The sequence below is a fragment of the Rhinolophus hipposideros genome, assembly GCF_964194185.1.
Source record: "Rhinolophus hipposideros genome assembly, chromosome: 18".
In the NCBI taxonomy this organism is placed as follows: domain Eukaryota; kingdom Metazoa; phylum Chordata; class Mammalia; order Chiroptera; family Rhinolophidae; genus Rhinolophus; species Rhinolophus hipposideros.
Window position 1 is genome coordinate 22,274,250 of NC_138064.1, and position 12,383 is coordinate 22,286,632.

Consider the following 12,383-nt stretch of genomic DNA (forward strand, 5'->3'; position numbering starts at 1 on the left):
TCCCCATCGTATTCATTCCTTTATTTAATCAAGCACTTGTCATTTTCTAATACCTACTAATATAATGGACCACATTTTTTCCCCATTTAAATTTTTTTCACATTAAAAAAGTTATACATGTTGGTAGAATAAAACCTAACAATATAGAATAACATGTGAAAAACCTCCCCTCTAATCTTACTCCCTTAGAATGAACATTAAGGTGATGTGTGTTCTTCCAGATTTTTAAACGCTGTATGTCTACATATTACAAATAACTACATGGATAAACATAGATTGTTTCTACACAATTATACATTGATAATAGCTAAAACTTGTCAAGTAGACCGGATACACTTCTGAACACTTTCTCATCAACGGCCTTGATCTTCATTTTACAGAAAAGAAAACTGAGGCACAAAGAAATTAAGTCACTTGCCTAAGGTTAAACTATTACCAAATGGTTGCTCTGCACCTTACTGTTTCATTTAACAATTTATCATGAACATTCTCTCTAATCAATTCATGTGGTTATGCCCCGTTCTTTAAAAGGCTGCATAGTATTCCACTGTATGGAGAGACCAGAATTTAATTAATCAGTCTCCCACCAGTACACATTTAGGTAGTTTCTCAATACTGTGATGAATACCTTTACACATATAGTTTTATGTACCCTTGATAAAGGATTCTTAGAAATGGAAAGCTGCGTCGTGGAGAATGTGTATTTTTTTAAAAAATGATTTTACTGCCAAACTGTTCCACATTATTTATGAAACCACTTTGAACAGAGGGAAGCAACTAAGTGAATAGCAAAGAGGATGTTACAGTTGCTTTCTTCCCTTGGTTTATAACTTAGGCCCACATCTAAAATTGGAAACGGCAAAAAAAAATACAAATCTGTAACAAGTTAATGTAGTGAGTGCTATATATAAACACAGAGGAATTACAAATTAGAAGAGGGACCATGTTGCAATTACTGAAAAGAGGTCTTTAATAGGTGTTACTATTGATTTCACTAATTACTAGAGGCCATTTACTATGTTAAGCGCCTTATATATTGTATCATTTAGTCCCACAACAACCAGAAGATATGTAATCTTATTGTACCTATTTTACAGATGAGAAAAACCACTGAGATTTACACCGATACATTATCTCCAAGATGTGCTTTTATCCCCTTTGCTAAACTGTAAATCTAACATTAAAGGAATTTTACTGAGTATAAACTGTTGTACAATGCTTTTTCATATGCTTGAACTAATTAAATCACCTTATCTTGATTCTTCCCTTGATAAAGTTATTTTTCTTACATATTTGGAATCTCTACTTTTTATTTTAAGCTCTGAAAGATCAGAGATAATATTTTATAAAACCATTCCTATTGAACAAAGCATGCTGTCTTATATTAATAAATGAAGACAGTCTAGGCTAATCATTTTTTCTTCCTATAGCTATTAGTTAAAGATGTTATACTCATTCATTCAACAAATATTTATTAAAAACTTACTACGTCTATGGTACTTATGGGCAATTATTGTATATGCAAAACTTTTATTCCCCTCCATTTCATCACTTTAAACAGATAAGGCATTACATTTGAATTTTTACCTTTTTCATTTCATCCTCAAATGCCTTTTCCAAATACTTATATCTCCTGATGAGTTTATTGAAGACCTAAGCATAAAAGAAAACCATTCAATAGTCATATTTTAAAAGGCAATAGAAGGGGTAGAAACTCACCCAAACCACAATATGGATCTACAATAAAAAAATTTGTACTTAAATATGCTCATACTATGATCTGAAAACTAGAATCATTTCAAAGGAGTTATTGTGAGCTGGGGGGAAAACATCAAAATGAACACATAGAATAAAATAAATTCATTCAAGAATATAACAGGTAAGAAGTCAAAAGTAACTGATGAAAATAAAATAAATATAATTTAAAAACTATGAGATGCAGAGGTTGAAAATAACTGAAATGAAGGAATTACAGATATAATCACATAGACAACAGATATAATGGAGAGGCGATCAGAGTTCAGGTAAGGTTATACTTTACGTAGACAGAAACATGTTTTTAGCAGATAAGCAAAAAAAAAAAAAAAAAAAAAAAGGTAAACTGAGTGACAATAAAGGATCAATAAAGGATTACTGGTCCCCATAACCCAGTTAAAATTCTCAAGCAGGGTTTGCAACCCTGTCAGAGGAATTCTGGAGTGTTTTTTTAAGTGGAATGAAGTTTGTTATGGACTGAATGTTTGTGTTCCCTCCCAATTCATTTGTTGAAGCTTTAACCCCCTAATTATAACTGCATTGGAGGGAGGGACTTTAGGAGGTGGTTAAATGACGTCATAAGTGTGCAGCTATAATTTGATAAGACCGATGGCCTTAGAAGAAGAGCCAGAAAGCAAATCAGCTGGCACCTTGATCTTGGACTTCCCAGCCTCCCAAACTGAGAAATAAAATTCTGTTGTTTACTCTAGCCGATCTGTGGTATTGTGTTATGGTTAATACAATGTACTTATTTAAATAGGGATTTTATAAATATTGATTATTTTAATAACTGTGGAAATGAGTTCGGAATCTAATTCTTTTCTCTGACAGCCACATGATAGATTCTCATCTAAAACTTCCAGCGTGTATTTCTTAATGTAATCAAGATGGAGTCCAAGAATAAAAATTATAGTATTGCCCTTTATGGGGAAAGAATAGTGACCCAGGCATCGAATTGATGAGTCTTGATATTTCTTCCAAGCATTTATCTTTTTTTCCCAATGGAACTCAGTTAGCAAATAATACACCTTGTGTTTGCCTTAATTTAATTCTAATAAAAATTCTATGAGGAAGGTAAGGCAGGCACTGACACTATTTAGTAGATCTGGGATCTGCTAAGTATCAGAGCAGAAACCAAACTCAGAAATTCTGATCCTTGGTGAACTGTGCTTATCTGACATACCCAAAGGTGAGTGGGAATTTTAAAAGTCCAGCTTGTGAATTGAGTATCTTTGCTTCAGTATACATCTGCTCAAGCGTTTTGTTGTTGTTGTTGCTGTTTTTTGTGGGTTTTTTTGTTTTGTTTTGTTTTATGCCGTTTACAAACAGAGTAGAAGCAAAGCTTTATAAAGGACAGGTTAGAATCTGGCCCATTCAATTCCAGTGCTTAATCTTTGGGTCCATTTTTAAAGATCTCCTTTGTTTTTATCTACTACACACTTCTTATGTATAAAAAAGGAAAGAACTATGTTTGCTAAAATAGCATGTAATTCAAATAATTTCTTTAAGTTTAAATTCTTAATGGCCACATATCCCAAAATAGTTGGCTTAGCATGCCTTACACATTTTAATAACCAATGAAAAGACAGTTTCTAACATCTGAAATTCAATCACTTAGTTGCCAGTGAGTCCTATGGTCTTTTTCTTGCATATACTGAATTGTGTATAACAAGAATACTTGTTAACCTAGGACTTCCCTCAAAGTTTAGTTGAGAACAACTGACTTTTAAGAAGGGCCTGTGATAGAATCAGAATAGGAACACACCAACCCTAAACTGGCCACCCATGCTGCATATGAGTAGTTCAGCTTTATAAGGTAACATTGCATTTTACACTTGGGTCACTTTTTGACCTTCACTAGGGCCTAAAGACTTCTTAATTTTTACCAATCTAATGAATGCAAAAGGATATTTCATAATTTTAATTGAAATTTCCCTAATGAGTCTGAACTGTCTTCATCTGTTTTTGAGGAAAATTGTTTCCTCCTCTTTGAAATGCCTATGTCTTTTCCTAATAGGTTGCCTGTCCTTATCAACTTAGAGTTCTTCATTTAACCTGGATATGAATCCTTTGTGGGTTTTATATCACATATATTTTCTTGCCTCTTTCTTTTTAATAGCTACATGATAGTCTATTAATATGAATGGCCAAATTTTACTTAATACTGGACTGACTTTTATATTGTTTTTATCCCTTGAGATTATTACCAGCAACACTATGATAACTAACACTGCATCCATATCTGCAGGATGAAGTCCTAGAAGTGGAATTGCTGGGGCAAAGGGAATGTGTAGTTTTAGTTGTGAAAGAGAGTGCCTGACTGCTCTCCTTCAAGGTTAAAACCATTTATACTTCCACCAGAAATGACATCAGTATCCAATTCCCCACGTTCCTTAAAGGTGAGAAGTAGAATAACAAGAACAAGAATAAAAAAATTCTACCTTCATGAAGTTTTAATGCCCATTGTCTTATGATGGATGCAATTGAGTATCTTTTCAGATGTTTCAGAGCTATGGAACATCCCTACAGAAAAAGTGGCCTGTCAAATTTCTGAACCTAACGTATCTCTAAGTCCTGATCAAATGTTTCCCTTCTAACACTAATCGCTCCATGACAGGCTCTACCTGAGCATAGTTTCGGATGGTTTCATGATCTTCATTTGCTGAAAACACACAGTGGTTGGTCATCTTGGTCTTGTCACCATCATCTATGCGTGTCCCTCCAGGGGCTGAAAAGAGAAAGGTCATTTCAGTTAGGACAATACTGAAATGAGAGGAGCATTTGCAGAACAGATCAGTTCCTGCACATCAAGGAAAAGCAATCAAAGTAGACGCAAACGCTAACGGTAATATAAAATTTTATGCAACGATGTGCTTGTGTAGATGTATATATGTTGTTATGTATTTGCTTCTGTTTCTAATATAATACAAACTGGTTTTTCCATTTTATGCTCCCACCGTACTGTATGAGTTCTACATCCTTGCCTTCATTGGATCTCATCAGTGTCAGTCTGTTCATTCATTCCAAAGTATATCCTTAACCACGGAAGCTAAACGATCACAGTTATTTGGTAAACTTCATTCAGTTATTCTCAGTGCAGTTCCTGATGTTTCCCACATCAGGACATGGTTCACGTTTCAGGCTGGACAACATTTTGTTGGACTCTGGCTCAACAATACTGGGATCAACCAGACCCAGCTCTCACAGGAGACTTTGTCGGTCTCTACTTGGAGAGGTATTAACACTCTTCCCTTCTCCACTAACTCGGTTATCCATGCACAGTTGCACTGTATACATTGTGACTCTTTGCCCTTTGTATTTGGTCACTCAGCAGCTGCATTAGCTAGGAAGACTGTAGATTATTTTCTCATATTTCCCCCTATGATTCCTATATGGAATCATGGAATGGACTAGAAGGAAAGAATGCCATTTTTCTACGACTCAGCTTTCCACATTCAACGGCCCTTTCTATAAGTTTTAATTGGTGGATTAGAAGAACAGAATCAGAACAGTAGGTATTTTTGTTTTCTGATTTTACTTCATTTTAGTTAAGGTAGAAAGTTGGAGCACGACAAGTTCGATTAATGTCTTTCATGTACTCAACAAATATTTATATAGCATATATACCTGTAATAGCCACTTTATTTTTCATTTGTTTATTTGTTTAAGTGTATAACTGCCTTGATTTAACTTGTGGTTTCAGATCTTTGGATGGAAAGGTTTACACATAGCCAACTTTTTCCAGACTCCAGTATTTAGTTTTATAAGTAAATTAGTTTTTAGAAAAGTCAGCTCCTTCAGGAGTCTGTTTTCATTCAATTAATTTATGCATAACATTTAATTAGCTTTTTGTAATGAATTCAACCACCTGGAACAAAGTTTTATTAAGATGATAATATTCTAAAACCTCTGCGCTAATGACTCCTAGCTGATAGAAGTTACATAACTGAAGTCTGATTTTGAAACTATAGTCTTTTTTCTTAAGTTTAAAAAATTACATTCTTTTACAAAACATTTGTTACACATTAACGTTGCTACAATCAAAAAAAAATTTTCCCCTGATATCGGGACTAATTATTAATTGTCATTTCTAAAACTTTTGGTGAGCCTGCAGTTTTTTTTTTCCAAAGTAGAAGTAAAAGAAAAGTACAGTTGAAAGACCTTCAAAGGGTACAATTGAAAGACCAAGTAACCATAGTTTCAAGAACGAGAGAAGGTAAATTTTTTTGTGTATGTGAAGAAAATGCTTACGTAGATGATAAATAAACAAAATGTTCATTTAAAAAACAAAAGTGCCTGCCTGGCTTCATTCATTCCATCATAGGTCTGGCCTAGGTAGACACGTGGTTTTGCACTACCTGCGCTCAGTTGTACCAAACATTGTCCTCTACCCTCTTCTTGGATGTATGGATGTAGAGGGAAGGAGTGAAATCTGGGCTGCAGACATAAATTTGATGATTATCCTTATACAGATGGTAAATGAAGCCTTGAGATAATCAGTGCAAAGCGTACAGATAATTTAATACATATGTGGAGGGGAGTAAGTATGGAAGCCCAGGAGTCACGTAAGAAGTGACATCCAGATGATGGAGGAAGTCTAAATGGTCTCGTTAAAGGGAAGAAAGTAAAACGTTTCAAGAATGACAGGAGGGTCAGCCGTGCTGCCAGGAAGGCAGTAGGAACTGAAAAGCGTCCATATGATTGACTAATGGTCATTTGTGACTTTGGCAATGACAAAGAACTAAAATTTGCTGAAGACTATTTCTGCAAGGAACTTACCAATGCATCAATAAAAGTGTATCATAATTAATGAGATACAAAGAGCCAATAATCATATCAGAGAATGCTCAATTATATTAACTTAAAACTTTTAAATAAAAATATTTATCATTTACCTTATTGACAAAGATCCAAATAAACTGACAAAATTTAGAGTACCCAACATTGCTAAAAGGGTAGGTAGAGAGGAACACCTGATTTTTGAAAAAGTGCTAGTTAAAATATTTCCTTGGAGGGCTGAATTTCTCTCTCAGGGAGATTTGATAGATATCGTCTATCATACCATGTCACTTAAATAGTAGTCCGAAGCCTTCTTTCCTGATGCCTCTACTCTCTAAGATAGTGTTTATATTTTACTTTTCACCTATCTTAAAAAATTTCTAAACTTCTACCTTTCGTTCTTTTGGCTACATACTCACCATTACGAAGATGTTTTTAAAACTAGATTAAAACTGCATTTCTTAGATTTTTTTTTTTTATTATTTATGGGTGAAATGGCATTTAACAAAACACTGGTAATTATTTTTAACTTTGTTGACACAGTTACATTTCACAGTACCAAAATAAAGGGTGAGGTTCAAAAGAAAAGTTGCCATGGCATTTGGGGGTTAATTAAACATAGTAGAAGGAGCTAGATGACATACACAAAGTGCTACTCTACTGCAGAAATTACTCCTCTGATGTTAAATACTCCGGAAATACTGAAGGATTAGGGACACATGGGAAAGTTGGCTTCTAGCTAAAGCAAAGTGGCCAAGTGTGTTGTAATATTAACAGAAATCCTCAATTCTATGCCTCTCTGAATAATCATTTCACAACTACACTAATACCATTCCAAATTGTAAATCTAGGTAAAAGTTGTAGACATTCCCATTTGTATTTTTTATTGACTCTCGTAAATGTAAACGTATAAAGATTCTATCTTGCAATGAAATACTTTGATAGAATTAAAAGTACATATATGACAAGAAGACGCTATAATGCACGGCGTACCAAGCATACTGCCAGCCACCAGGATATCAAAGAGTGTGTCTGCATAGCGACGATAATCTAATCTTGAGCCTGTAGAGTCCAGAAACTTGGCTACAGCTTCAAGGTCATCACCAGCTTCATTAAGCCCCTGGACAAGTGTATCCCTGAAGACTGTGGGTTCGAATTTCTCTTTTTCATCTAAAACAAAAAATTATAAAATTATTCCCTTATATACAGAATATTCCCAAATACAACCATCCATTTCCTTTGTTCACTGTTCTATATTTGATAATGTAATTATTTAAAAGTAAAAGGAAAATTAAGTTTTTCTACTAGATTTCCATGTTCTGAAAATTCTCGTTTAAACCTTTATTTAAACAAATAATTTATTCCTGTCTCTAATAAAAAAAAAATTTGATGATTGATAATTTGTGTCATTCATAGGATAAGCCAATGCAATCCACCAACCCTAATCATCTGAGAAAAAAATAGAGTATAACATTAAAAGCTTACAATTTTGTTTCACCTAAAACAGAGGAAAAAAAAATGATCCAGGGAGAATCACCTAAAAATAAAGGAAAATATATAAAAAATAAAATTAAGATTGGGAGGGAGGAAATAAGAAGGGACATCTCTTTCATATTTTTTATTGAGATATAATTGACATATATATATATAACATATTGACTAATATATATATCACATATTAGTTTCAAGTGTACACCATAATGAGCCCATATTTGTATATATTGTAAAATAATCACCACATCATGTCTAGTTAACATCCATTACCACACATAGTTACAATTTTTTGCTTGTGGTGAGAACTTTTAAGCTCTACTCTCTCAGTAACTATCAAATACACAGTTCAGTATTATTGACTATGGTTGCCATGCTGCACATTACATCCTCATGCCTTATTTGTTTTATAACTAGAAGTCTGCCTGTTGACCACCTTCACCCATTTTGCCCATCCCCCAACGCCTGCCTCTGGTACCCACCAAATTGTTCTCTGTATGTACGAGGGATTTTTTTTTTAAGATTCTACATATAAGAGCAATCATATTATATTTGCCTTTCTCTGTCTGACTTATCACTTAGCATAATGCCTTCAAAATCCATTCATGATGTTACAAATGGCAGGGTTTCATTTTTTGATGGCCAAGTAATATTCCATTGTATATATGTAACACATCTTTATCCATTTATCTACCGATGGACACTTATGTTGCTTCCATATCTTGGCTATAGTAAATAATGCTGCAATAAACATAGGGATGCATACATCTTTCTGAATTAGTGTTTTTGTTTTCTTTGGATAAATTACCCAGAAGTGGAATTGCTGGATCATATGGTAGTTCTACTTTTAATTCTTTGCGGAACCTCCATACTGCTTTCCCTAGTGGCTGCACCAATTTACAATCCCACTAACGGTGAGCAAGGGTTCCATTTCTTCCTCATCCTCACCAACTTGTTATTTCTCGAAGGGACATCTCTTTTTACAAGATAAATTATTCTAGGGTATTTAAATATTTAATATGTATCATGAGCTTCAGAGCAGATGTTCTCAACCCTTGACACCCTTAAAAAGTACTGAGGGTTCTAAAGAGATTATATCTATAAATAGATACTTTATAGAAATGAAAACTGAAAATTAAAAGAAAATGTTTATTAAATGCAATAAACTAGTGAGAAGAGCGGTACTGTTGTATAGTTTTGCAAATCTCTCTAATGCCTGGCTTCATAGCAGACAGATGGATTCCTCTATTTGCTGCATACAATCTGCTGTGATACCACACATCCTCTAGCCTCTGGAAAACTTGACTGTAAACTCATGAAAGAATGTGTGAAAGGGGCAAATAATATTTTAGTATTCTTTTGAAAATAGTTTTGATTCTGTAGATCCCCTGAGAGGGCTTGAGAGGATTTAGAAATACAGATATCATGTCGCTTTCTATCCCTAGCAGACTCGAGAGAGACTTCTTGTTGAAGGTCAGTTTGGAACTAGATCTTGAACCAAGTTAAAGATTGTGTACTGTTGAAAAGAAGTGAAGATGACAAACTGGAGGTCAGATGAGGCATTAAAAAACAACTAGATTAAAGAGAAGGGATCTCAGAATAAATTCAAAGCCCTTCACCTTTTTTTTTTTCTCTCTTACAGAGAATGAGTCTGGATGGGTGGGGAGAGGGACAAAGGATGAACCAAAAACTTCAAAAGCATTTCCTATCATAAATATCTTTAGAGAGACAAGTGGGTATTACAACTATAAAAAAGGAAGAGGGAGAGAAAGAGAAGACAAGAATTCTATAAACAAAGGAACATTTCATGAATAGCAAAGAGCTCTTCAAAATGAAAAATATAATAGAAACAGTTAAAAACTCAATACAAAAGTTGACCTAGCACATAGGAACAAAAAGATAAGGAAAAGGGCAGGTCCATCAAATGTCCAATTATAATAATGTCCAAGTACAAGAAAAAGAGAGTTAAAAAAAAGGAAAAGAAATTACTTAAAAATTTTAATTCTTGCCGAATTGAAGAGCACAGGCTTCCAAATAAAGGGCTGTCTGGGCACCCAGCACAAGGATTACAAGTGGAACTACAACAAGGTGCACTCATTAATTATCACGAAAGCTCAGAACGCCAGGAATAAAGCCACTATCTGAAGTCTCAGGAGCTAAAGAACGAATCACATATTAAGTATCAAGAAACAAAAGGACACTGAATTGCTCAACAGAAATATCATCAACCAGAACAAATTTCTTCACAATTCTAAGGGAAAACTATCTCCAATCTAGAATTTTAATTAATCAAGCTATTAAATCAAGCATAAGAGCAGAAGGAACATATTTTGAGACATTCAAGGCCTAAAAAATTATGTTTCTCATACACTTTTTTTTAAAAAAAAAAACTATTGAAGCAGACAGTCCACCAAAATGAGAGAATAAGATGATCTCATGATCTTGTTAAGTCATGAGATCCCAGAAAAAAAAAAAAGAAAAAATACAAAGAGACAGGCCACTCTTCAGGATAGTGGAGAAAGGAGAGTTCAAGCATTTAAGTTGACAGCTATACAGCTGGCCTTGAGAGTAAATCGACTAGGAGAGCGTTTTTCAATATGATATAAGAATTCCTTCAAAATAATATGGTTAGAATTCCTAGTGTTTGTATTAAGAGATTTATATCACAAAGAAGGTTAGGCATGACTAGTTTTAAGGCTCAGAAAGTATAACTATATATATATATATATATATATATATATATATATATCTATACATATATCTATACGTATATAGATATATACATATATCTATACATATATCTATATGTATATGTGTGTATGTACATATCTATACATATATATGTATATGTATATATACACACATATATATTAAACTTATTAAATCCAAAGATAAAATGATGCTCAGAAATAGAAACGTAATCAAATAACAGTTCAGCTATGAATAGCATGTACAAAGTCACAATAATGTGAACCCTAGGCAATGGTCTAGCTCAAGCTGCGACATAATGAAAGGACAGACAGAGGGGAGGTTTGCAGGTGAGTAGGGGCCGTGAAAGAGCTGAATCCTCATCTTTCATAGTAAGAAGTGCATATATAATACCTCCAACAGAAAATCAAGAAATAGCCATATAAGAATGTTATTTGGCTATATGAATGTAAATGTTAAAAGAATCAGTAAAGAGTAGAAAGAGTTCCTCCGGAGAGCGGACTCGTAACATGTCATACAGAACTGTTTGACTATTTAAACCATGTGCATGTATAACTTTGATACAATTAAACACTACATTTAAAAACCAGACAACACCTTTCTGTTTTGTACAGACTGACTAACTTACAGTGGTTTCATAGAAGGGATGTGTTGTAGGGGGTTAATACCACAGCATTAGAAACAGAGGAGAATGGCATTCCCAGTACCAGTCAGAGTCACGCAGCATAAGATACCATAAAGACAGATGTAAATGAACTTGAACACTATTTGTCATGAACAAGAGAGAAAAGTCCCTGTGATGCTATAAGCAAAACATTATGCAGCCAAGAACATGCAAATGTTGACAGCAGAAAAAATATAATTAGGGTCTTGTTGTGTAAAGGGGGAAGAAGCGATGGGGAACTCTGAAGAACTAGACTATCATGAGCTGGAGGAGCGGGTGGGAACTGGCTCTGAGCAGGAGGAACTCACTGGCAAGGAAAGGAAACAACAGTATCCCTTACTCAGGGTCTAGCCAAAGGGTAGTTCTCCTTCCCCAGTGGAGAAAAAGTTCCCTTTTCCTGTTAATACAAGAGCAGGAGAAGTAAAGACCACAGCTATTTATTAAGTCTTATCACCAGCTTCCAAAATCAATTGAGGCCACCCCCACAATGGCACCTCAACATGCTTGGATGTTGACTCCAGTGATAGAATAGACTTTGGTGATTTGAAAATTATAAATTCAAGGCACTAGAAAATATAAGTTGGTAAATAAAGTATTATAAAACCCAGACTATGCTACGAATTCATGCAGCAGACTTTGTTTTAAATCTAAGAGACACTGAAAAAGTTTGTTTGTAAAAAGGCCTTTGTCCTCAGCTATACTTTTCCAAAAGGTTGGCCAAGGCAGAGGAAAAGCAAAAGGAGGAAGACAGCATACCATGGGCAGCTTAACGGTGAGCAATAATGCAATAAGTTAAAATGATCACTTATAGCTTGGGAATCTTAAAAGTATGAGGCATGATGGGATTAATAATTATTTTGCAGGCTGAAAAACAAAACTCCCACCTGATGAGTGTCCATTCACAGGAATACAAAATTCCTGTATAGGAAAATGGCAAGAACATTGATGGAAGTTTGAGGAAATAAGATGACATTTTACTCAAAGG

General features: G+C 34.3%; 1 protein-coding gene across 3 annotated transcripts in view; it reads right to left on the reverse strand.

Moving 5' to 3' along the window:
* The window catches only part of BZW2 (basic leucine zipper and W2 domains 2), a 57,598-nt gene that overhangs the window by 21,736 nt on the left and 23,479 nt on the right, over positions 1-12,383 (reverse strand). For all 3 annotated transcript variants that reach the window (XM_081079171.1, XM_081079170.1, XM_081079172.1), the window contains exons 3-5: positions 7,528-7,704; positions 4,380-4,483; positions 1,588-1,653 (exon numbers count right to left, since the gene is read on the reverse strand). In XM_081079171.1, coding sequence (XP_080935297.1) covers positions 1,588-1,653; positions 4,380-4,483; positions 7,528-7,704 — 347 coding nt within the window. The remainder of the gene's footprint in view (positions 1-1,587; positions 1,654-4,379; positions 4,484-7,527; positions 7,705-12,383) is intronic.